The sequence below is a fragment of the Talpa occidentalis genome, unplaced genomic scaffold (genome assembly GCF_014898055.3).
Source record: "Talpa occidentalis isolate TD23 unplaced genomic scaffold, MPIMG_talOcc4v2.1 talOcc4.3, whole genome shotgun sequence".
Taxonomy (NCBI): domain Eukaryota; kingdom Metazoa; phylum Chordata; class Mammalia; order Eulipotyphla; family Talpidae; genus Talpa; species Talpa occidentalis.
This window is the reverse complement of record NW_023603184.1, coordinates 130,502,116-130,526,136: the sequence shown is the minus strand read 5'-3', so window position 1 is coordinate 130,526,136 and position 24,021 is coordinate 130,502,116. Positions and strand designations below refer to the sequence as shown.

Genomic DNA, 24,021 nt, shown 5'->3' with positions numbered 1-24,021 from the left:
CTTCTTGGAAATCTACACTTCTTTTGTTTATGGAATTCCTATTAAATGACAACAAAGATGACTGTAAGATCACTAGGATTGTCTGCATAGTTCAAAATGTTAAATGTGAATTGCCATTAATGAGAAGATAAGGTTATGGGTGTGTGGATGGGGGTTGTGTGTGTATTTTGATGGCAAAAAGATAAGACATAGTTTAAATAGTTGTAATCCTTTTCAAAGCAAGTACCATTTAACCTTCTTTCAAATGTAGTTTACTAAAATTTCACTAGGTGGCAGTAGCATCCTGCTTCTACCCATACGTTATTGGAACAGTGTTTTCCCAGTGAATAATCATGTTCTGAGATATTTCTTCTATCTTCCTTTTTTATCTAAATAACTATCTTTGAATAATAGTTTCATATTCAATCTAGGAATGTATTCAAAGAAAATGAGTGATGAGTACGTGGCCATATCTCCTACGCTAGAGCTGGGGATACATCATAGTTCCAGTCAGTAAATGAAAATAGAAGACCTTTAAATCTTATATAATATTTGACCAAATAACTTCATTTTGCCATTTGTTATCCTTGAATTTTGAGCATTTGAAACCTCTCTGACTATATGTGTCTCGCAAAATTTATTTTCTTTTTAAGATGGATGCCTACCATACTTAAGTGGTAATAGTTCCAGGATTTTCATTGCTTTTCACCCATGCTCTAAACATTTGACATCAAGTATCATGATTTTCCACCAAGTTAGATAATAAGACAGTAAAATTCAGATTTTAAATATTATCATTTATTGCATTGTGTTTATGTGCCAGACACTTGCTAAACGGATTGTCTTATATTCTTCACATCAACCCTATAAATATTATATTAATCTTCATTTTACAGAAAAGGGTATTGATTCATAGAGAGGTTAAGTAACTCGCTCAAGATTACACAGATGTTCTAACACTGGAACCTACACTCTTAACCCGTAGACTGGATTTACAAAGCAACTTTCTGGAAATGTAAAGTAAATAGATCTCCTCAACCCCCACCTCCAACTTCCTTCACTCATGGGCAATGAACTGAAAATGCAAATTTCTTTCTAAAGCAAACTTAGTTGTTTACTATGTGGTGTGTGCTCTTGATTATATGGGCAAAAGTATTAGGAAAAGGAATCAGAGAGCAAAAAATAACACTTCTTTACATTCCTTCAAAAGGAAGGAATATCCAATTCCTGAGGCCCTTGACTACGGGGTTAAATAGCTTTAAAATTTAGGTAGAAAACCTATGATGTTATGTTTTTTGTTTTTAAAGATTTATGTATTTATTTATACAAGTACTGGGTACAGTCAGAAGCGCGGGAGGGTGAGAGAATTCACCAGAGCCAGAGCGGGGAGCAGAGCAGGCAGAAGGACCAAAGTACACTGCTGAGGGGACAGCAGGAGAGGTCTGCGCGCCATGCGGGACCCTTACCAGGAGCCGGGGATCAAACCAGCACTGCAGAGGCTGCAGGCAGCTTCGCAGCCCAGCGCTCAACCTCTGCACCACCGGGGAGGCCCTGATGTTATGTTTTATAGTTGAGCCAAAACATATTGGAATACAGTAAATGGGATTGTTTAAGTGAAACAGTGGACACATAACCTATCCAAGGTGTCTTTCAATCCTACTATTCTATGATTCTAAGAATTTTGTCATTCAAAACTCAGAACCAGACTCTACCTGCCCCACTTAGTAAATTTATGAAAATGTTTTTTGAATGTTATCTGCATTAATATCTATTAGCAATTATTAAGGAATGTTGAAAATTCTGCTGCAGGCATGTTACCCACCCACAGGAAGCGCCTTGAATAATATGTGGTACAATTATTAGCTGCCATTCATTAGAGAATGATTTCTTAAAGCCTGACACTGTGAAGAACAAAGATCAAATCTGTTTAGGAACACCCAGCTCTATGCCAACTCTATGTAAATATTTAATCTCTATCCCTAGAGCATAAAGATGTGCTCTGGGAGGCATTAATTCCTTCAAACCTGTGGACCTCACTGAATGCATTGAAGCAAGAATTCTAAATGAGCCCACCCTGGTCTGAAATTTAACTTCATCTTCTAGAAGCTCTGTCTGTCTAGATAGGAACACCTCTCATATGGACTTAGAAATCTTAATTCTCTTGTGTTGTGAATAATGCATATATTTTCAAATGTGGCATCAAGGAAGGGAGGACAAAATCACTTGACTTATCCGCTCCCCCCTTATTTTTCCAAGTGAAGTGCCATGGAGAAACCAGAAGTAGGCGTACAACTCAGATTCAGGGATTTTTATGGAATATATATATATATATATATATATATACACTCATATATATATATATATATATATATATATATACACTCATCTGTTTTCAATGTCTAGGGAAGTATTTCCCTACTTCTTTAATGTTTCTCATTCCATTTTTAGATCATCTATGAGTAACCTTGAATGTGGATTGGGAGTGGGAAACTTAATGCTGACTAAAAGGTAGAGATTTGCCCGAACAGAATATAAATGAGTAGAAAGGGAGATAGAAAAAGAGAAAGAAGGCGTGGGTAAGAATCTTTTGCTGTCACCCAGTATGTTCTGCGGTAGAGGCTGGATTACAGAATGGGAAAGGAGTGGCGTTAGCCTTCCCACTGCTTGGTTTTGGAGGTATTAGGTGCCAGTCACATTGGCTGTTTTTCTCTAAAACAAAGAAGCCGAGTAGAGACATGTGTATCCTTGACTTTATTAGTAGAGAAAAATTCTCTGTGGAGCAGATTCCAAATAGGTTTTCAACCACTGTACCTAAAGGACTTTACCGCAAGGGGGCGCTCACCCACTGACATCATGCTGTTAATGAAGACGTTCTCCTGAATGTTCTAAATTTTAAAATCTAAAATGAGGTGTTGTTTATGTATTATCTGTTTTGTATCTTTTCTTTTTAATACGAGTTTACTTAGCATTGAAACACTGGATTTTAAACTGCAGCTTCTTTGTTGAAGGGAAAATAGCCCAATAACACTACTTCTGTTTTGCTATGAAGATCTTTTAACATATAATTTTTGATGTGCTAAATGACTCAAATGTGTACTTCTACCATGCTCATTTTTCTCCCCTTCATTTCCTTTAAACTCAAGACGGTGCAGCATAAACTCGCAGAATTAAAAACACACATTTGTGTAACCAGAGCTTTTGTGGACAGCTGTCTCCAGCTGCATGAAACTAAACGTCTGGACTCAGCCACGGCTTCCATGGCGAAATATTGGTATGCGTGCTACAGTAATTAAAATGTGTTTGCACAGACTGTTATGGAATTCTGCCAACTTTAAACTCAACCTTTGAGGGTCTTAAAGGAAGAAGGCTTTGTAAATGAAAACTAGCAGTGAGAACCAAGTTCTTAAAAACTGCTGACAGTTCCTATTAAGTCTATTTAAAACATGCTAAAAATTACTCGAGTTGGTATTTAACTTTTAGCTTGCCATTGAAAATAATATATTAAGAGACTGAAGTTGGATGACTGATTAATTCATTGAAGTGATAGTTTAATCTCGAATTATCTGAAGACTGGTAATAGAACAGTAAAACTTTAGAGTTCTGAGAGAGTGTCCTAATTCTTTCATACAATAACTATAATTACATTCTATTCTCTCAGGGCAAAATGAATAGACTGGACTGGATTTTTCTATTTAAAATTTTTTTCCAGAGCTAAAAAAAAATCTCAAAGAACTAACTGTCCAATTAAAAGTTGCACAAGTTCTATAAAGGAAAAGGGTAAAAATGTTTTGTCAACTTTAGACTTTTATTTGTATTAAAGATAATTAAAAATGGTATAAAGATGAGTTAATTGAAAAAAAGACCCTTAGAAGACTTTTGTATATTTTAAGATGCAAGAACATAGTTTAAATCAGATTCTGGAAGTAGGGTTGGTTTCCTCTGTTTTAAAAACAAACATTCTCACATCTCATTAGTCCTAAAGTAACCTAGAAAAAATTCCTGTCATTATTCATTAACTTCTGTTCAGTTCGATCAGAAGTAGAATGGGGAATACACAGAAAAGTGCTTTATATAATGATCCCAAAATAATTGTCAGATTGAGAGTGATAAAGAATAACTAAGAGCTTACACTTTTGGGGGAGACATTTTACATGTTCATTTATAGCATGTTCTTTGATTAGTAGGAAAAAGTGTAAAAATAATCAGATAAGTTATCTGGAAAAAGATATTTGGATAGGTATTGACCTCACTGTTCTTTGAAAACTCCAGATTTATAGACATACTGGTATTTCACATTGAAACAGAGGAAGTAACTAGTTATAGTTTAGTCAATATTTAACTGAAATACTTTTCAAATACAAAAGTTTATAGAATTCTAAGTGTCACTGCTCCCGAGGTCTTCTCTGTTAATCATTACTGTATTATTACTGTATTTCTTTGGAACATCCCCAGCTATGGCTTGAGTTAAACATTATTTTTAATAGAAAAATGTGTCAATGTTTATTACTTCTGCTTTAGGTTTCCCACAATTGAAAACTAAGTTGAAAAGAATTTTGCACTAATGTGTTTTTATATTAAGAAAATAAAGTCCCTATCACTTATCACATAGATTTTAATGATAGTTACAGTTGTTATGATAAGAGCAAAATAGAATAACTCCAGTACTTCATTTTAATATACACATACTTCAGGAATTATAATTCCCAAATAATCTTTAATAGGTTTTCTGTACGATAGAATAACTTTAGTAGTAGTCTACCCTCTTCAATTTTCACCTTTTTACTTCCATTTTGTTTCTGAAAGACCTGAAAAAAACATTTATTTTTCACGGTTCTGAAATTCAGAGTTGCAACATTTACTTAAGTGATACATTTGAAGAAAAAAATACATGTATATATGGCAAAAGCAAAAGGAAATAGATGCTGTATTATGATACAGTTAACTTGGATCACATAGAGAATCTAAATAAATTAAACCAAATTCAAGCTTTCACTAGATCCTTTTAGGCCTAAAGTAGTCAAACTTTAATAATCTAAACTTTCCACAGTTTGTGTCTGATCTTAACAAAAACCCAGCCAGAAATATAACTGATGAAGAAATAATTTGTTATATGAAAATTCTCCTAAGATTTATTTCATGTGTAATTTATGTAAATTTTCTATGGTTGTTTAATATGCTGATTTTAATTGTTTGATAAATATATATACTTAAATAGTCATTTGTAATTTGTTTACTGATCTGCTGTAAAATATCATATGAAAATTCATTTTATATGTTCCTTGTCTGCTTTGTATTTGATCGTCTAGGGCATCTGAGTTGCAAAACAGTGTGGCTTATGACTGTGTACAGCTCCACGGAGGCTGGGGCTACATGTGGGAGTACCCGATTGCCAAGTGAGTATGTCTTTTGTGTTACACTCTCTTGGATGATGTGAAGAAACAGGGAAATTTCTTTACTGTACTTTCTGCATTGAGTATAAAGGGAAAGAGGTACAAAAGCTTTGCATTTGTCAGCTAACTACAGAGTATGTCAAAATGATGAAACAGGTTTGTTATCAGCTTAACATATGAGAAATTTATCCTTTTGGAAGAAAGTGAAGAGACTTATTACAATATGCAAAACTTTCATTGACTTACTACACGAAAGAACTGATGTAAATTTTTTTAAAAGATTTATTCATCTATGCATATAAGAACTAGGGTATAGTGGAGGTGAGAGGATTCACCAAAGACAGACTGGGGAACAGAACAGGCAGATTAACTGAAATACACTGCTGAGGGGAGCAGCGGGCAAGACAGGAGAGGTCTGCTGTGCCATGTGGGTCACCTTCCTGGCCAGGGATCGAACTCATGCTGCAGTGGCTGCAGATATATTCACAGTGCTGCGTCTTATTCCCTTGCACTACCATGGAGGTCCCCTGATATAAATTTTTTAATAGTTGAATAATATTTATTTTCTTAATTATCTGTGAGTATCCAGGTACTTGTTTTTTACTGTAACAATACTTCAACAAATATCTTTATACATTTACGTTAGGAACATGTCAATTACAACAGGACAGAGACCCAAAAGTATTGTTTCTTCAAAACTACACACATTTTAAATTTAACACATTTCCAAATTATTTCCTCCAGCTTGTAGCAACTTATTCTAAAATGAACAAAATCTGAAATAACTTATCCTCCTAAGCTGTGGGTAAAAAAATAGGTTATCATCTTTAATTTGTATTGATTATTATTTTAGTTTATTTTACGGTTGAAAGAACACTTAACATGAGATCTACTTTTCATGAATGTTTTAAGTGTATTATAGAGTAATGTTAACTAGAGTAATGTAGTAAAGATTCTAGAGCTCATTCAGCTTAACTGAGACATTTAAAAAAAATATTTATTTTTGTGCAGAAGAACTGGGGTGTAGGCCAGAGGTGTGGGGTGAGAGGATTCAGCAGAGACAGAGTAGGGAGCAGAATAGGTAGACCTACTGAAATACACTGCTGAGGGGAACAGTGGGCAAACAGGATCAGTCTGCTGCGCCATGTGGGTCAGCTCCTGGCCGGGGATCGAACTCAGGCCATAGTGTTGATTGTGCTGAGTGTTAAACCCTAGGCCACTAGTGAGGCCCCTGAACTGAGAATTTTACCTAATGGTTAGTAACTTCCCATTTACCCTTTCTGGTAGCCCCTGGCAACCACCATCCCTCTTTGATTCTATGAATTTGACTATTTTAGAGATCTCATAGTCATGGAATCATACAGTATCGGTTTTTCCTTGACTAGCTTATTAGCACTAGCAAAATGTACTCAAGGTTGATCCAGATTGTCACATATTGCAGAATTTCCTTTTATGGTTTTTTAAGGTTGAATAGTACTCCATTGTATGTATAAACTACTTTTCTTTTATTCATTCATCTGCTGATAGACATTTAGGTTGTTTCCACATACTGGCTCATGTGAATAATGATTTAATGATCAGGTGAATGCTAACATTGCTTGGACTTCCTAATTTCAGTTCTTTTGAATAAATACCCAGAAGTGGGCTTGCCAGATAATATGGTAGTTCTCTTTCACTTTTTTCTTTCCTTTTCTTTTTTTTTACATCATTGTTCATTTTAAAAAAATATTTGCTTCCCCCCTACCCCCTTCAGGTGTAGTCCGCATAGAGCTTCCTTCACCAATACACCCGTGCACCATCACCTCAGTCCCTTGTGCTCCTCCCTCCCTCCCTCTGATCCCTCTCCCTTCTCCTCCCCTGCAGGATGTCTCTGATTTATGATTGTCTGTTTTTGCTTTGTTGTGTTTTGTACTGTAATTATCTTTTTACACTGATGCCTTATTTGGTTCCCCTATATTCCTGCTATAAAGTGAAACCATCCGATATTTTTCTTTTCCCTTCTGGCTTATTTCACTGAGCATAATTACTTAAAGATAAACACCTGGGATTACATCAAACTGAAAAAGATTGTGCACAGCAAAAGAGACATTAACCAAAACAGAGAGACACCCCACTGATTGGGGAAAAATCTCTGCACTCCAGTCAACTGATAAGAGACTTCTCACAAAGATATACAAAGAACTCTTTCACTTGTTAAGGAGCTTCCATATTATTTTCCATGGCTGCTGCACCATTTTACATTCCCAGAGTCAGTGCCCAAGGGTTCCAGTTGCTCTACATTCTTGTCAACACTTGTCTTTTGTTTTTTTGTTACTAGCCATCCTGACTGGTGAGGTATCCCATGTGTTTTTGATTTGCATTTTTCTGATAATTAGTGACATTGAGCATTTTTTTTTCAAACACATGTTGGTTATTTTATGTCTTTTTGAGAAATATTACTTTTTTCAAAACTAAAGAAAAATTAAAATGGTACCATAGAAAAAATTTATCTGAATAAGACAGAAGCAAATTTGTCCTATCTTCAATATTTGATTCTTTAATTTGCTCTAAAAACAAACAAAGTATTAGTTTTTTAAAAAAAGAATTTTTATTTCCTTCAGATTGAAAGAAATTAAAACACCCTTTTAAATTGTATTGCAAGTGGATGTTCTTGATATCAATTCATAGCAGTAACAGTTTCACAATAGGCAGCCTCCTTTTCCATATTTCTTTTTCCATTTCAATCATTTTTTCCCTACCCCTTCCCTATAGTTTTCTACCTCAGTGATTCCCTATGCCATTTCTCTATCATTTGAGAAAACATATTTTTCTCTTTTTTAACAGTATTTTCAGTTTGTAAGATTTCCCCAAGGAAGTTCTCGCTCTATAGAGTTCCAGTTAAATTTAGAATCTGAGAAAGAGAATGCTATGGATTTCTAAAATTTTTTCTTTTTTAAAGTACTCCTGGCTTTGTGCTTCTTTTTTTTTTTTTTTAAGATTTATTGATTTATTTATTTATACAAGCACAGAGTACAGTCAGAAGCACGGGAGGGTGAGAATTCACCAGAGCCAGAGCAGGGAGCAGAGCAGGCAGAAGGACCGAAGTACACTGCTGAGGGGAGCAGTGGGCGGCAGGAGAGGTCTGCGCGACATGTAGGACCCGCCTCTGGTGGCCGGGGAGCAGCCGGGGATCGAACCGGCGCCGCAGAGGCCGCGGGCGGCTTCACAAACCAGCGCTCAACCGCTGCACCACCGGGGAGGCCCTCTAAAACTTTTTCTAATTTTAATCTAAATACAGCGTATCTCAAGGGAAAATTTATCAAACTAGTCTTCAAATTAACTTTTAAATTTATCATTTTGGCAAGCATAATTGAAAACATTTGAAATGCAGATAGTCTTTAATGAGGAAAGTAAACATTTTATTAAAGTTACATTAAAAACAGAAACTCTAGCACAGATATAATTAACTAATTTTCGCTAGCTATTGAGCAGCTCAGAAAGCTTTAATCATAGACTATAGAGTTTATAACGTTTTATAAAAACTCACAATAACTGTGGTTCTTCCCTCCTTGGGAATAAAGGATAGAGTAGCTAAAGATTTCTTTTTTTTTTTTTTTAATCAATCCTTGGGCTTGGCATAATCTCACAGAACTACTTCAAACAGGCTTTAATCAAAAGCAGATTTATTTTTTTATCTTAATATAGTAATGAAATCAGAAGTAAACATTGAGTTACACTAGCACAAATTAAATCATCCCTGGACTTTTTCCTGTATTTTCATGTTTTATTCACAATATTAATCCATCTTAAACACTATATTCATAGTGTTAACTATGCTGTTACAGCTCCTGCTGGGAATGTGGACATAGAGTGGTCAAAGTTTGTCTAGTTTAGTTCAGGTTCCAAGAAAGGCATGTTAGGTAAAGGGGAGTCAGTACTCTAAATGGCCCAAGATTAGAGTGTGGTTAGGTCTATTCTCAGAGGTGATTCCTTCCAGCCGGTAGCAAGCAAAAATTGTGACTTGATGGATTATTTGAAATCCCTGGTTTCAATCTGAAAAATGTATAATGTCTTTAATAATCCCCTTCTTGTCCATTTTGTTAGTATAAAGATTGTTACGAGCTTTTAAGTTAGACCACTGTTTCCCTCCCCCAAAGACATAGGAAAGGAACTTTTATAACAAAAGAAAGTAGTAGCTAATGTTAAAAGAACTAATTCAGCATTTAGATGATATGTGAATGCATGGTGCATGCATTAATTTGATTTTAAAAATCATTCTAATTGTGTTTCTTATATCCTCAGATTGTGTGTGTGTGTGTGTTCATGTATTTCTGAGTCTTAACAGCGCAGATAAAAGAGGTCTTTTTGTTTGTTTTTTAAATTTTGGGTTTGTTTTTATGCATTTGTTTTTAAATAACTGGTCTTACAGCATGTGACTTTATTTCAATCTTATTTTATTAGGCTTGGGGTATGTGAGAAATGAGACGTAAACTTTGCCATTTCAAGATTTCTCTGCTGTGTTAAGTTTGAGATGTATTCTTCTGTTGCCTTTCCCTGTTAATTTTAGTTGATGACTGAATTTAATTAGTAACCTATAAAAAGTTTACTGATCCATCATTACCTACTCCTTTGGAACTTCTTTAATATGAAATAACAGGCCCACCCCTGTCCAAAAATGTCTTGTAGACAACAGAATTTGTTCAAAAGAAAAAAATCTTTTAAAATAAAAATGTCCCTAATTTCAAGTTTCATCAGAAAGTAGGTACTGAAACTTTAAAATTCCTTTGTGCTACAGTAAATCAAATTAGCAAATATTTATTGAATGTCTTCTGTTTGTAAGATACTATGATGAATATGGAAAAGGAAAAGTCCAGATTTGGTCATGTTCCTGGAAAGCTGACACATGTGATCTTTTAAAATACAAATTTTTAAAAAGTAAGATTTCATGCTTTAAAAAAAAAAAGCCTTTGAATTTGTCTACTAGGAAAGTCCAAACCTCAATAACTAGTTCTAAAAGCTGGGGCAAGTAAAAATATTGTGATATAACAAGATGATTGCCAGGAGTCAGGACACCTGCATTCTTGTTACAGTTGGCCAATTATCTGTTATGTGACCAATAAGTAGCAACCATTAATTAATAATTGCATTAATTTCTCAGAATCTCAGTTCCTTTACCTGCAAAACAATATTTATTCTCCATCATCCCACAGCTGACAGGATCAAGTGAGATGAGAAAAGTTAAAACACAACTGTATAGTGTAATGTTTGTTCTCATCACTACCAAATGCGAATTCCTGATAACATTGATTTGTTTTTTGTGGCAGTGGATTCAGTCACTGAGTATTTAACCTCATACATCACTGGAATGACTATTAACCATTTCCAAAAAATAAGTTACTAGTTAACTTTGTGGGAAGTAATATTTTCTAAGGCATCGTTTTATTCCTCCCGTGGCAGTAATGGTGGTAGGAATCTAAAGGGACACTAGAAAATAAGCAATTTCTTTTTTGTTTGTTTTCTACAAAGCCTGTGGATTCTACTTTTAGGGGACATTATGGAATAAACTTTGTGTGATTGTTTGAGAAATGAATGAATCATTTAACATAAAAAGAAAATTAAGCCATTCCATGCATTTCTGAATCTAAAACAGACTGAGTGCTTTTGTATATACTGAATTTTACAACATTAAATAAATCACTTACAAATGTAGGTTATCAATATTTTAATAGGTTTTCATAATTATATCAATCTAGGATGTATGCCATAATAGAAAAAAACCAATTTGTAAAGGACTTTTATTTGGGGAGTTCCATTAAATGAATATTTTGAAGTAAGTAATAGTTACCTGGTGAGATAAGATGTATGGTTTCCAATAACTTGTATTCATTCATCGAATCATCTGCTATTTATCCAGATCTTATGTGGATGCCCGAGTTCAGCCAATCTATGGTGGTACCAATGAAATAATGAAGGAGCTGATTGCAAGAGAGATCGTCCGTCCATGACAAGTAGACACCTGCCCACATCCTGGGATCCTATTACAACTAATCTGGTGTTAAATCTACTCAAAATAAAATTTAACCTGCAAAGGGAAGAAACATGAGACACTTTATTATATGCTCTCTCTGTGAAGAAAGATATCAAATGCAAATATAAAATGAACACAATAGGAGAAATCTTTGAATCTAAAGTTTCAAAAATTCTCTAATACAACATTAAACTTATTTTTTTATATAACAAAGATAAAGATTTTTTTATTCTAGGAGCCTGAGTGTTTCATTTTTTAAAAAACTCCAAGAGCATAATTGCTAACATCCTTAAAATGAGGCAGAAAAAAAAGTAATTATCCATAAAATTATTAAAATACTTACAGCACATTGAGTTTGAAAAGGAAAAATAAGTATAATTTGGAATGCAAAATATTTTCGGCTACCTTTTGCTCCACATTCCACAGTGGTTTCTATCATCCTACCCTAAACATCTGTTTAGCACTGGAAACACTTTCTTCAAAGAAAATCGTGTGCAGAGTCCTTGTGATACAACTGTGAAAGAACTCTAGCTGAAGCAGGAAACTTTCCTCTCCTATGGCCTCAGAACCACTAGGATTCAGCTATGTATTTACTGAGCCCAACTGCAGAAAGCCTTTGTTTCTCTCAACTTCTGACGCTGTATCTTGAACACATTCCCACCACAATTTATAGGAGAACATAGAATGATCATAAATTTTTTTTAAGATTTATTTATTTTTATTTATACAAGCACTGGGTACAGTCAGAAGCTTGGGAAGGTGAGAGGATTCACCAGAGCCAGAGTGGGGAGCAGAGCAGGCAGACTGACGAAGTACACTGCTGAGGGGAGCAGCAGGCTGCAGGAGAGGTCTGCACACCATGTGGGACCCTTACCAGGAGCCGGGGATCAAACCAGCACTGCAGAGGCTGCGGGCAGCTTCGCAACCCAGCGCTCAACCGCTGTGCCACCGGGGAGGCCCAGAATGATCATAATTTTTAATTTTAAGATACAGTCTGTTTGATAGGTGCCAATACAGTGATTTTATTTTACAGTAATGTAAATTTTTTTTAATTTAACAAATACTTCATCTCATCTGTAAACCATTAAAAATATGATGGCTGACTTAACTATCAAAATCTTTGCTATTGAATAAACAAATAAATTGTAATGTACAAGGTAAGTAAATAGATAAACAAGATAATTTGAAATCATACTAGGTACAATAAAAGAAATAAACATTCAAAATGGGAAAGTGAGGTAATGACAACTGATTTAAGATTTAAAAAGTTATCAAAAAATTCTTTTTGTGAATGGCTAGCTTCATTTTAGTACTTACTTCTCTTTGTATATACTGACGAGCCAGTGAATAAAAAATTTTTAGATAATGTAAATGGATTATTCTTGTCCAACTTAAAAATCCTAAACATTTTATTTTATTTGTATTATACACTGGTTTTTTATTGCAACCATTACAACCGTATAGAACAGAAGGAAGAGAAAATTCTTTAATGCTATTCTCTCCTGGAATTACAAAAGCGAATGCTTGATTTAATCTGCTCTTAGGTAGTTTATACAATTTTCAGCTTGAAGTCTTGCTTATATGCATTTAATACCATGAAAAATGGGTTAAAATGTTTTATTAGATATTACTATCTTTGTAGCTTTTATCTTCCTACTGCCAGGAAACAATTTAGGATTAGACAGATCATTCTCTTGTTTCCTTTCTCAATCTAAAAACTAAATTTTAGGAATATAACATCTGTAGGATTAAAAGCAAATTTGCACTTACCATGTAGAGGTGAACACACTAGGTTTGAGTGATGATTGTACCGTTTAGAAGTCATTGGATATTGAACAATCTATTTAACTTCTTAGGGCTCTCAAATGATAAAAGAAACCCAATTCAAACCATCCTAAACTAAAACCCAAGTGTACTAGCTCAAAAAGATTGTGGAGTAGTTCATACAATCTAGAATCTATAAGAACTAGAGTCTTAAGTGTCTGATTCTCAGGCTCAGAATGTCAGCACTTACACTACATCCATTTATTTCTACTTTTCTTTGCAAATTGGTCTAATGGGTAATGCTGAGGAACTTCATTACGTAAAAATGACCTTGGGCTGTTCCATGCCTATACCCTTCAGCACAATGTCATCAGAAGACAGGGGAAAGGTCTGCTGTGACAATTTCATCAGGAATGCTTGGACTGGGGGAAGCAGTACATGAAGCAATGAATGGTGTTACCAACAGAAAGGAACTGGAAAGCCTGCTGGGCAGACCTAAATCACAGGCACGCATGCATACATGCAGGAAAATGTACACACACACACACACACACACACACACACACACACACACACTCACACAGGTATCATAGCGCTAGAAATAGGTTCTAGTGATTTTTATGTATTAGAAAGCCAAGATATCTAAGGTAAGATATTTCTTAGGATATTTTCTTGTAATGATTTCTGAGATGTTTTCTATCTCTTCTAAACTCTTCTTTGTCTTGCCAACTTCACTCTTGTTTGCAATCCTCTTCTCCCCCAAAATATGTGTTCTATCATGGACTTAAAAATCTAAAGCATAAAAGGGAATTCAGAATGTGTTTCTTAACTTTCATTTGGTTTTCATTTCTTAAATAGCTAATCTTTGTGTTTTGTTAGTGAGGCTTTGATTGTTGTTATTGAGGCTTTGGTTTTTGTCCCCTAGAGAGGAATTTATTGTCTGTATCTCACGCAGCGCTAAGTACTCAGGAAACAATAAATAATAATGTTCAAAAGAACAATCTGGACTAACACAGCAAGAAAACCACACCATGTAAATAATTAACGAGAATCAAAAAGCCTAAGTAATTTTATTTGCAGCTGAGACTTTTAGAATATTAATTATTGCTTTAAATTATTTTTGCCCTTTATTTGTTTGACAGTGGCATTGAAAATGGCAATATGTAAACTGTTTTGATTTGCTCCTTTAAGATCTGACTGTAAATCTTTACGCTATCTAGTAATTTTAGTAGTTTATTGCTTGAGGTAAAAGATTTTTTAGGAGACTGTCTTTTTTCATGTGTCAGTATTATTTTTGGCACACACAGCATTTATTTGGAGTCATTGAAAGATTTGACATTGAGATGGAAACCAACTGTAGGCCTATCATATTTACTGCTTTATAATAAATGTTGAAAAGTCCTACTCTATTTTTGAAATCTCATTTTCCATTCTTAAGAAAAATACAGAAAAATTCAACCATAGTGAAATGATAGTTAAAATAATATAATGAACCTCCAGCTTTAACATTTGCTAGTATATTTCCCCCACTTTTTTTTTAAGATTTTTATTTATTTATTTACACAAGAACCGGGGTACAGTCCAGATTCGCTGGAGGGTTAGAGGATTTACCAGAGACAGAGCAGGGAACACAACAGGCAGACTGACTGAAATATTCTGCCAAGGGGAGCAGCGGGCAAGACAGGAGAGGTCTGCTGCGCCATGTGGGACCCTCGTTGGCCGGCCAGGATCGAACCAGTGCTGCAGAAGTTGTGGACAGCTTCACAGTGCTTGCTCAACTGCCTGCACCACGAGGACAGGCCCCCCTGCTTTTTTTAAACATTTATTTTAAAGTAAATCTTAGCCAAAATTCTATTTTACAACACACACACGCATTTCAGAATACATATCTAACTGTTGAAGATTTTTTTCATAAGCACAAGGTTATCATACATTAAAAATTTTAATATGCAGTTCCAAATTAACATTAAATTTTTCTTGGTTATATCATTAATATCTTTTGTAATTGGTTTGTTCAAATCACGAACCAAACAAGGCCCTCAAATTGTATTTTTTGTTTAATTTTCTATATACTTTATAACATTCTTCCCTTCTCTTAAAAAATATTTTTAAAAGTATATAGTAAGTTTGCCTATTTAAGACACGCATACCTACAGTAAAATTGCCTACCTTTTTTTTTTTTTTTTTTTTGGTTCTCAGGACTCAGTATCTGTGTAGATTCATGTAACACTGCCAAAGTTAGGATTTAGACCAGTTTCATTAGCCCAAAAAATTTCCTCATGTCCTTCATAATCTCACCCTGGCAATCACTGCTCTGATCTCTATTTTTATAATTTTGTTGCTTTGAGACTGTCCTATAAATAGAATCATATAGCCTTTTGAGAATGGCTTCTTTCTCTTAGCAAAATGCAGTTAAGAGTCATTCAAATGTGAATTAATAGCTCATTCTTTTTTTAGTGCTAAATTGTATTCCACTGCATGGATGTCCCATAGTTTGTTTATATATTTGCCTGCTTATCGACATTTTAGTTGCTAAGATTAAATATTTAAGAGAGGAATTGGTGGATCATAAATGTAATATATGTTTAACTTTTAAGAAATTGCCAACCTGTTTTTCCAGAGTGTTTGAAAATTTTGCCTTCCCATCAACAATGTTGGAGTTCCAATTGCTCTGTGTATTCTCCAGGACTTGTAATTTTTATTTTATTTTAATAAGTTCATAGTGGCATTTCATTATGGTTTTTAGTTTGTCTTTCCCTATGTCTGATGATAATGAATGACTTCTCGTGTGCTTTTTAGTCTTCCACATATCTTATTTGGTGAATTGTCTCCTCAGCTCTTTTTCCTGTTTTTTAGTTGGGTTGCTTGTTACAATGTTAAACTTTAATAATTATGTATTCTGGCACTCTGTAGCACAAAACAAAGCCAGGCTGATAGATTCAGTCAGTGAAGAAGAAACCCTTTTAAGACTCAGTTTATTGCTTTTATAGAGAGAGTGCAGACAAGTAGTCAAATGTGACAGGTCTCTGTATCCTTTATACAGGATGACACTGAAACAAAAGAGGTCAGATGACTGTAACAAAAATGATGGGACATTGTGCCAGACGAACCCATTCTACGGTGCTGCTAAGCAGTTTTATAGCAGCAGCTGTGTCTTAGGGATGGCAAGCCTCACACCCATTAATAATAAGAAACTGACTCAGGAGAGCCTCCTTGGTAGATGAGGAAGTCAGTGAGAAATAGCAGCACCTCTCAAGTCTCCCATGCTCTCATGTTCCTGGAGGATCACTTTCTGTTGAGATTCAGCTGTTGTTCAAGCCTTGCCTATGTGCCGAATATGGAAACATACAACAAACTGGTTGACCGAACAGCTTAACTTCATTACTAAGGACCCACTTTCCTAGCTGCATTCCATCTCTGTCTTCTGTCATTTATAGTGTGAGCCTATTTCTAAAACTGGCCCCTCCAATGGCCACGGGATGGGCATTTTTGTTTATACCTAAAGTGATATGCTTCTCCCCAGCATTTTAGGCATAGGTGTTGAAATTAACTCTTTAAAAAATATTTATTTATTTATTTATTTATACAAGCACTGGGTATAGTCAGAAGCGTGGGAGGGTGAGAGAATTCACCAGAGCCAGAGCAGGGAGCAGAACAGGCAGAAGGACCGAAGCACACTGCTGAGGGGAGCAGCGGGCGGCAGGAGAGGTCTGTGCGCCATGTGGGACCCTCGCCGGCGGCCGGGGATCGAACTGGTGCTGCAGAGGCTGCAGGCAGTTTCGCAGCCCAGCTCTCAACTGCTGCGCCACCAGGGGAGGCCCCACTCTTTCTTTTTTTTAAGATTTATTTATGCTTATAAGAGCTGGGGTACAGGCCAGAGATGGGGGTGGGGTGGGGTGGTGGTGAGAGGATTCACCAGAGACAGAGTGGGGAACAGAAAGGGGAGACTGACAGAAGTACACTGCTGAGGGGAGCAGCGGGTGAGTCAGGAGAGGTCTGCTGCGCCATGTGGGTTGCTACCTGGTGGGCGGGGGATCGAACTCATGCTGCAGTGGCTGCAGATTGCTTCATAGTGCAGGGCTTAACCCCTTGCACCACCAGAGAGGCCCTGTGCACAAATCTTTTATTTGTTTGTTTATTTATGACATATAGAAAGTTTATATTTCCAGTGAATTGTGGGTGAAAGTTATCCATGTCTTAACCTGTGACTGCAGTTTGCAGAGGTGTTTGGCATAAGATCAAAGCATGGAATGGAGACCCAACACATGGAAGACAAGTGCTCTGGAAAATTACCTGTATCTGTAGCAGATTTTGTGTGAAATAGAAATAAACTGGTTTGTGTTAAGTCACTGTTATTTGAGGGTTGTTTATAACCTGAGCCATATGATTGATATAACTTTCATATGTTCTTACACATGATATATAATTGAAGAAATAGAATTGGTGCTACAATGTATATGTACTGCCTTCAGTGACTCAGGGAACTACCATGCTGTTGACATTTCATAAGAAGTAAATCAGAATATTGGGTATATTTTCAATTGTAGTTATGTTACAGTGTTTCTGGATATGCCTGTTTAGTGTAAAGCCCTATGGGTATAGTGTTCTGAAACAACACTTTTATCATTTCACTTCCTTATGCAAAATCTTCATTGGTTCCACAATTACCCACAAAATAATGTTACATTTCTTTCTTAAATTTGCATAAGAGCCTTCCATATTGTGTTCTAACCTCCCTTTGCAGACGTGTAAACCAGTATTTTTTTTTATTTCAGCCACAGAATCTAATAAAGGGACTGTAAATGAAAAAAATCTTTCAGCTCTCTTCATGTTTGATACTCCTCTCCCTCCAAAACCAAGTTGGAGACCATTGCTTACACAACCTCTGTTCTCCTTTTCTTTCTACATGGTAATCCTTAAATATCGGAGGTAACAATGTGTTCTACTGTTCCTGGTCTTTACAGCTAGATATAACCAGTTGATCAAGTTGTAAAAATGTTGAGAGGGCCTTCAGGAGAGGTAACTTAAAGGTCCTATTTGCCTTCTATTTTCCTGCCTGCTGCCTGAGAATTGGATGTGATGACTGGAGTCCCAGTTGCTGTCTGGGACCATGAGGTTACTTTTAGAATGGAAGTCAATGCTGAGAATGGCTGAAGGGAATAACAGAAAGAAGTCTGGAATCCTGGTGACCTTTTGGAGCTGTTACAATATCTTTGGGATATCTAACTCCAAACTTACTTTTTTTTTTAACACGTGTCATTAAATCTTTTTTTTTTTTTAAGATTTATTTATTTATTTATTTATTTATTTATACAAGCACTGGGTACAGTCAGAAGCGCGGGAGGGTGAGAAAATTCACCAGAGCCAGAGCGGGGAGCAGAGCAGGCAGAAGGACCGAAGTACACTGCTGAGGGGAGCAGCGGGCGGCAGGAGAGGTCTGCGCACCATGTGGGACCCTCCTTCCGTGGCCAGGGAGCAGCCGGGGATCGAACCGGCGCTGTAGAGGCTGTGGGAAGCTTCGCAACCCAGCACTCAACCGCTGCGCCACCAGGGAGGCCCAACACTTGTCATTAAATCTTAAGATACATTACCATTTATATGTTATTAAACACACACACACACACACACACACTGCCAAACAATAGTACCAACACTGAGTTCAGAAATGCTAAATGGAAAAAATAAGTGTCCTAGAATCAATAAAATATAGGAGAGAAAATTAACTCGTGTTTTTTTAGCCATCATTAATTTGGGTTTTTGAATATATTTTGCATAGACTATCTGTATCTTAACTAATTCAAGCTCATTAATTTTTTTCTGCCTGCCTGTTTTGGACTTAAAACAGGGCCTCCCTGGTGGCACAGGCTGTTGAATGCAGTGCTGTGAAGCTGTCTGCAGTTTCTACAGTGCTGGTTCAATCCCCGCCGGCCTCGGAGCAACCCACATGGTGAGCAGACTCTCTTGTCTCGTCCACTGCTCCCCTCAGCAGTGTATTTCGTCAGTCTGCCTGTTCTGTTCCCCACTCTGTCGCTGGTGAATCCTCTCACCCTCCTGCACATCTGGCCTGTACCCTGGTTCTTGTATAAATAAAATAAATCTTTAAAAAAAAAAAAGTCCTTGAGATTTCTGAGTCAAACTTCACAATACAGTCTTTTTTTAAAATCAACTTTATTGAAGTATAATTCTCACACAATAATCTGCATTTATTTTAATTACATGTTTTAATGAGTTTTGATAGATGCATGTACTCATTTAACTTCTAGTATAATCAAGATAAAGAATATTTTATAGAGGCCTCCCTGGTGGCACACGGGTTGAAGTCTTAGCACTATCAATCTATTTCCAGCCATTGTGGAATGGGTTCGATCCCCTGCCAGGGAGCTAACCCACATGGAGCAGGACCGCCCTGTCCCACCCGCTGCTCCCCTCAGCAGGGTATTTCAGTAGATCCACCTGTTCTGCTCCCCACTCTGTCTCTGGTGAATCTTCTCACCCCTTGCACCCTGGCCCTACACCGTGATTCTTGTATGCATAAATAAAAAAAAGTCCTTAAAAATTAAAATAAAATATTCAGGATCATTATAATAAAAAAAAAAAGAATATTTCTATAACTCCTGTATTCCCATCCCAGTCAATTTTCTCCATCCCAGGTCTAAGAAACTGCAGATCTGCTTTCTATCATTCTAGGTTAAATTTGTCTTTTCTAGAGCTTTATACAAATGGAATCATACAATATTTACTCTCTTCTGTGTCTGGCTTTTTTCACTCAGCATACTGCTTAAGAGTCACTATGTTGTTGTATGTATCAATAGATTTTTTTTTTATTGCCGATTAACATTCCATTATATGGATGTACTATAATTTGTTTATTTTTTTCACTGGGTGGTGAATCTTCAGGTAGTCTCCAGTTTGGGGCTATTGTGAATAAAGTTGTCATGGATATTTGTATACACAGGGTAGTCATTTTTTTATTTCCCTACAGTCGTGGGCCAGTTCTGATGCCTCTTATATCCTGCCCTTGTTCTAAGAATCCTGTAACTCTTGCTACCTGTCACTGCCCTTGGTCTGCTTGTATGGTGATACTTGCTAGTTAAAGCTAAAGCTATCCTAAACAGAACTAATCACCATTAGCCCTGCTGCTTCTCCTATTTCACTTTCTAAACATGATCATAAAAAGAAAGTATTAAATATTCTACAATATGACAGTGGAAACCAGTTGCTCTGAGCACAGAAATATAGAGGAATAAATAGCACAGGCTTTCAAACTCTAATAGTTTTCTGTTCTAGGAGTGGGAAAAGAACTCTGGTTTTGGAGCTAGGCAGATCATTAAATACCAGATCGACCACTGATTAGTGTAAGAATCTGGTTATATTGTTTGGTTAACCTCATGAGTTTTTTTTTTTTTTTTGAAACCTGGAAAGTGAATATAGCAATTTGCAGATGTGAGAATTTCAGGTATGCATGTATTCAGCAAATATATGTTGAACCCTACATGTGCCAAACCCTGTACTAGACTCTGGGAATACAGAAGTGAGGGGAAACAGCAAAGGTGTCTAACTTCATGGAACTTACATTCTAGCCTATAGAAGCAAGACAACAAAACAAAAGACTCAAAAATCTATGTTATAAATGCCATGGAGAAAAACAGAGCAGGAAAGAGGAGTCGAAAAGACTGTGCTAATAATTTCTCCCTGGCTGTTAGCTGCTCCGGAGTAGGGATTGATTTTTCTCTTGTATCACCAGAATTTATCACAATGTCAGCTGTATATTAAGTGCTGCACACATGTTTCTGAAAGAAAGGAGGGATTGTTTAAAACCCAAGGTTGAGGAGTTTATCTCATGAAATCATTGTAATACTGCTTACCTGGGCACTTTTACATGATTCCAGACAGGTAGTAATTATGTCAGCAAGAATGGTGCCCTTCCCTTCTCCTTACTCTTGTTGGTTTTTTAAAGTCTTTTAGTTACTGCTATATATTTATTTTTGAAAATCAGAATGCTTTTAATGTATGTTCTGAATAATATATCCTTGATTTTAAAAAACCACATAAAATTTTCAGGCTTTTGCTAAACGAGTAATGTAGAAGACAATTGACAAATGGCTCAGGATGTCACTTACTGTATTAAGATGTTCTAAGTATTCTATGGTTTCTGGAAAACTGGAAGGTATGTGCTACAAATATGAATATAATGCTTTAGAACCATATTCAGTGTCAAGGAATAATGTGCTTAATAAGTGATTAAATGGGATTAAAAAGCCTAGTAGATACAGTGTCACCTCTTAAAATACAGTAGGTCTTATAGGTTACTGTGACTTTATTTTTGCTTTTCTATATTTTCCACATCAAACCTGTGTTATTAATTACTTCTTACCTCATTCCTATTATGATAATGCATCATAGACTGACTATATGAGAATTAAGAAAATTTTATTTGTATAATGACTTGACAGACTGGAATATTTACTTAAGTTCTGCAAATCTGGCAGATTTCAAGACTGACTAGAAGATAAAAGAATTGACCTAGAGTATTGGAAACAGCCTACCTCCTAGGGTTGCTTGATGAACAAGTTAGATTATGTATGTAAAAATGTCTTCTGAATGATCACTTATGTAATTATACAACTTAATGCCTGGAATCATCTACAAATTCCATTATGGCAGGAACTTTGTTTACTGCTCCATCTCTAATGTATACATCACAAAACACGTGTTCAGTAAACATTTGGTAAATGCATGAATATTTTACTTTGGTAATTGATAATTATTTCACGAGAAGCCTGTATCCTCAGGTGATTTTGTTATAGGACAGGGAGAGGGGCACCCCAGACCCCCACAAACCTGCCTATTCTAAATGGGTTCTGCCAAAACTTTTGCTTTGCTGTTAAAAGTTTGGGAAAATCTGTTATAGGACAGGGAGAGGGGCACCCCAGACCCCCACAAACCTGCCTATTCTAAATGGGTTCTGCCATCCGCCGCATCAACACAAAACATATGACGCTTTAATGAAAAGGAACTTTAATAAAACTAGGAAACCATACAGGAAAGGCAAAGAGTCTAGTTTCTAAATGAAGCACCCAAAGTTACCCGTCCCCTCGTGGGTAAAAGTCCATCCAAATGGGATTGGTCCAGAACAAGGCCCCAAAGCCTGCCACAAGTCTAAAGCATCTTCCAGTGGGGACCCACAGCAAAGGGTCACAAACAACCAGACAAGCCCGGAAGGAAAAGAGCAAAATCAACATCAAGATAAAAGCTGCCATTGTCACCTCCCCACGGGTCTCACCCACATCTGTGTCACCCAGTCCACGACCAAAAGACAAGCGCAGTTTCTTTACGTGTCTCTAGGCTCCATGCGCCTCCTCCAGGTCTCCTGGCTCCATCCTGCTTCCTTCCTCAGTCTCTTCTTGCAGCTTCTTCTCTTGCTGCTCAGCTCCACCCTCCCTTGGGTGGGGCAGGGAACCTCCCCCTTTCCTGGGGACCACCCTGTTACAATTTGATGGTACTACAGTTTCTCCAATTTAAAACCTGAATTCCTGCTACTCAAGATTCACTCAATTATATGATTGGCAATAAAAGCCCAATAATATGATCCATAAAATCGCTATTCAAATTTAAGGCACCTGAACTGTAGGTGCCTTTCTCTTTCTTCTCTGCCTACAGTCTTTGAAAATCCCCACTTCAAAAACCTTCCTTTGAACTATCTTAACACATGCTTATTTTACTTCTCAGACTTAATTTTTCAAAAAAACCATTGTTAATGCCTCCCTCATTTTTGCATTTCCATTGGGGGGGGGGGGAATAAGACAACACCTGAATATGGCTTAAGGATCCCTTAAATTCGTCAATCAAACTAAATCAACTTCCAGAAACTCTCCCCTTAGCCCCAAATTGAGGTGCAACTGTTGTTCTCAGCAAATTTTAAAAAGTACTCTCTTGTAAATAAGTAATAATTCCCCGGTTTCCCCCACCCCCTCCTTCTTAACAGTAACCAACTAATAAGGTTGAAATAATGGCAATTTCTGGATCTGAAATTCGAGGACGCTTCATCCCCTAAATCATTCCATGAGTGAGTGAGGTGCTTAGGAAAGCCTGTAATCCATCTTCCAAAGAGCTATATTTAGTTCTCAGTTTAAAAAACAAAAAAAAAAATTGAGTGCGTGGCTGGGGAAAGGCCAGGGTGTAGTCTGGGGGTGAGTGGAGCCGCTGGGCCAGGTGCAAGGCTCTCGGAGGCGTTTTCAGGCTTTCCTGGCCCAGCCTCTCCCCCCAACCCCTGAAACTCCGTTCACTTATTTGCGCGCCGCGGAGCAGTTAACGCCAGCGCCGCGCACGGCGGCTCCCGGCACATTGAAAACCGCCTGAGGCGGCGGCTCCTCATTTTTACCCTAAGACGACCTCGCCGGGTCCGAGGCATCTTTGCCAACCTATTTCGGGGCCCTCCGGGGGCTGGACAGAATGATGAATTTGGGTTGAAAAGCGCAGCACAAATCAAAGCGGACGCCCGGCGACACAAAGCGCGGCCGCCGCCGAGAGCTTTGTTAAAACTTGCCCCGCGGGCGGCGGCGCGTCAGGCGGCCCGACTTTCCCCCGCGCTTTGTTTTTCCTGTCACGACGGTACAGAAATAGCAAAGCAGGGGCGGGAAGCCGCCTGGCCGTGTTTTTGTTGTGAGAGTGTGTGTGTTTTTCCTGGCTGGCACCGGGACGGGGGAAGGAGGAAGCGGGAGAGGCGCAGAGCCCGCCCCGAGGGAGCGGCCGCGCGTCCGCAGCGGGATTCGGGCGTCGCGCCCCAGCCGCTTCCAGAACGCTCCGAGCCGCTTCTGCAGGCCCCGCCCCCTGCCGGGGTTTCCCCGCCACCCGCGCTCATTTGCATAGCGCAGTCCCTCC

At 37.3% G+C, this 24,021-nt stretch overlaps 1 protein-coding gene across 1 annotated transcript in view; it reads left to right on the top strand.

Annotated features, from left to right (window-relative positions):
* Positions 1 to 11,507, top strand: part of ACADL (acyl-CoA dehydrogenase long chain) — a 31,846-nt gene extending 20,339 nt beyond the window's left edge. Inside the window, exons 9-11 of the mRNA XM_037523972.2 lie at positions 3,123 to 3,250; positions 5,286 to 5,372; positions 11,263 to 11,507. Coding sequence (XP_037379869.1) covers positions 3,123 to 3,250; positions 5,286 to 5,372; positions 11,263 to 11,353 — 306 coding nt within the window. The 3' untranslated portion in view covers positions 11,354 to 11,507. The remainder of the gene's footprint in view (positions 1 to 3,122; positions 3,251 to 5,285; positions 5,373 to 11,262) is intronic.
* Positions 11,508 to 24,021: the final 12,514 nt, after the last annotated feature.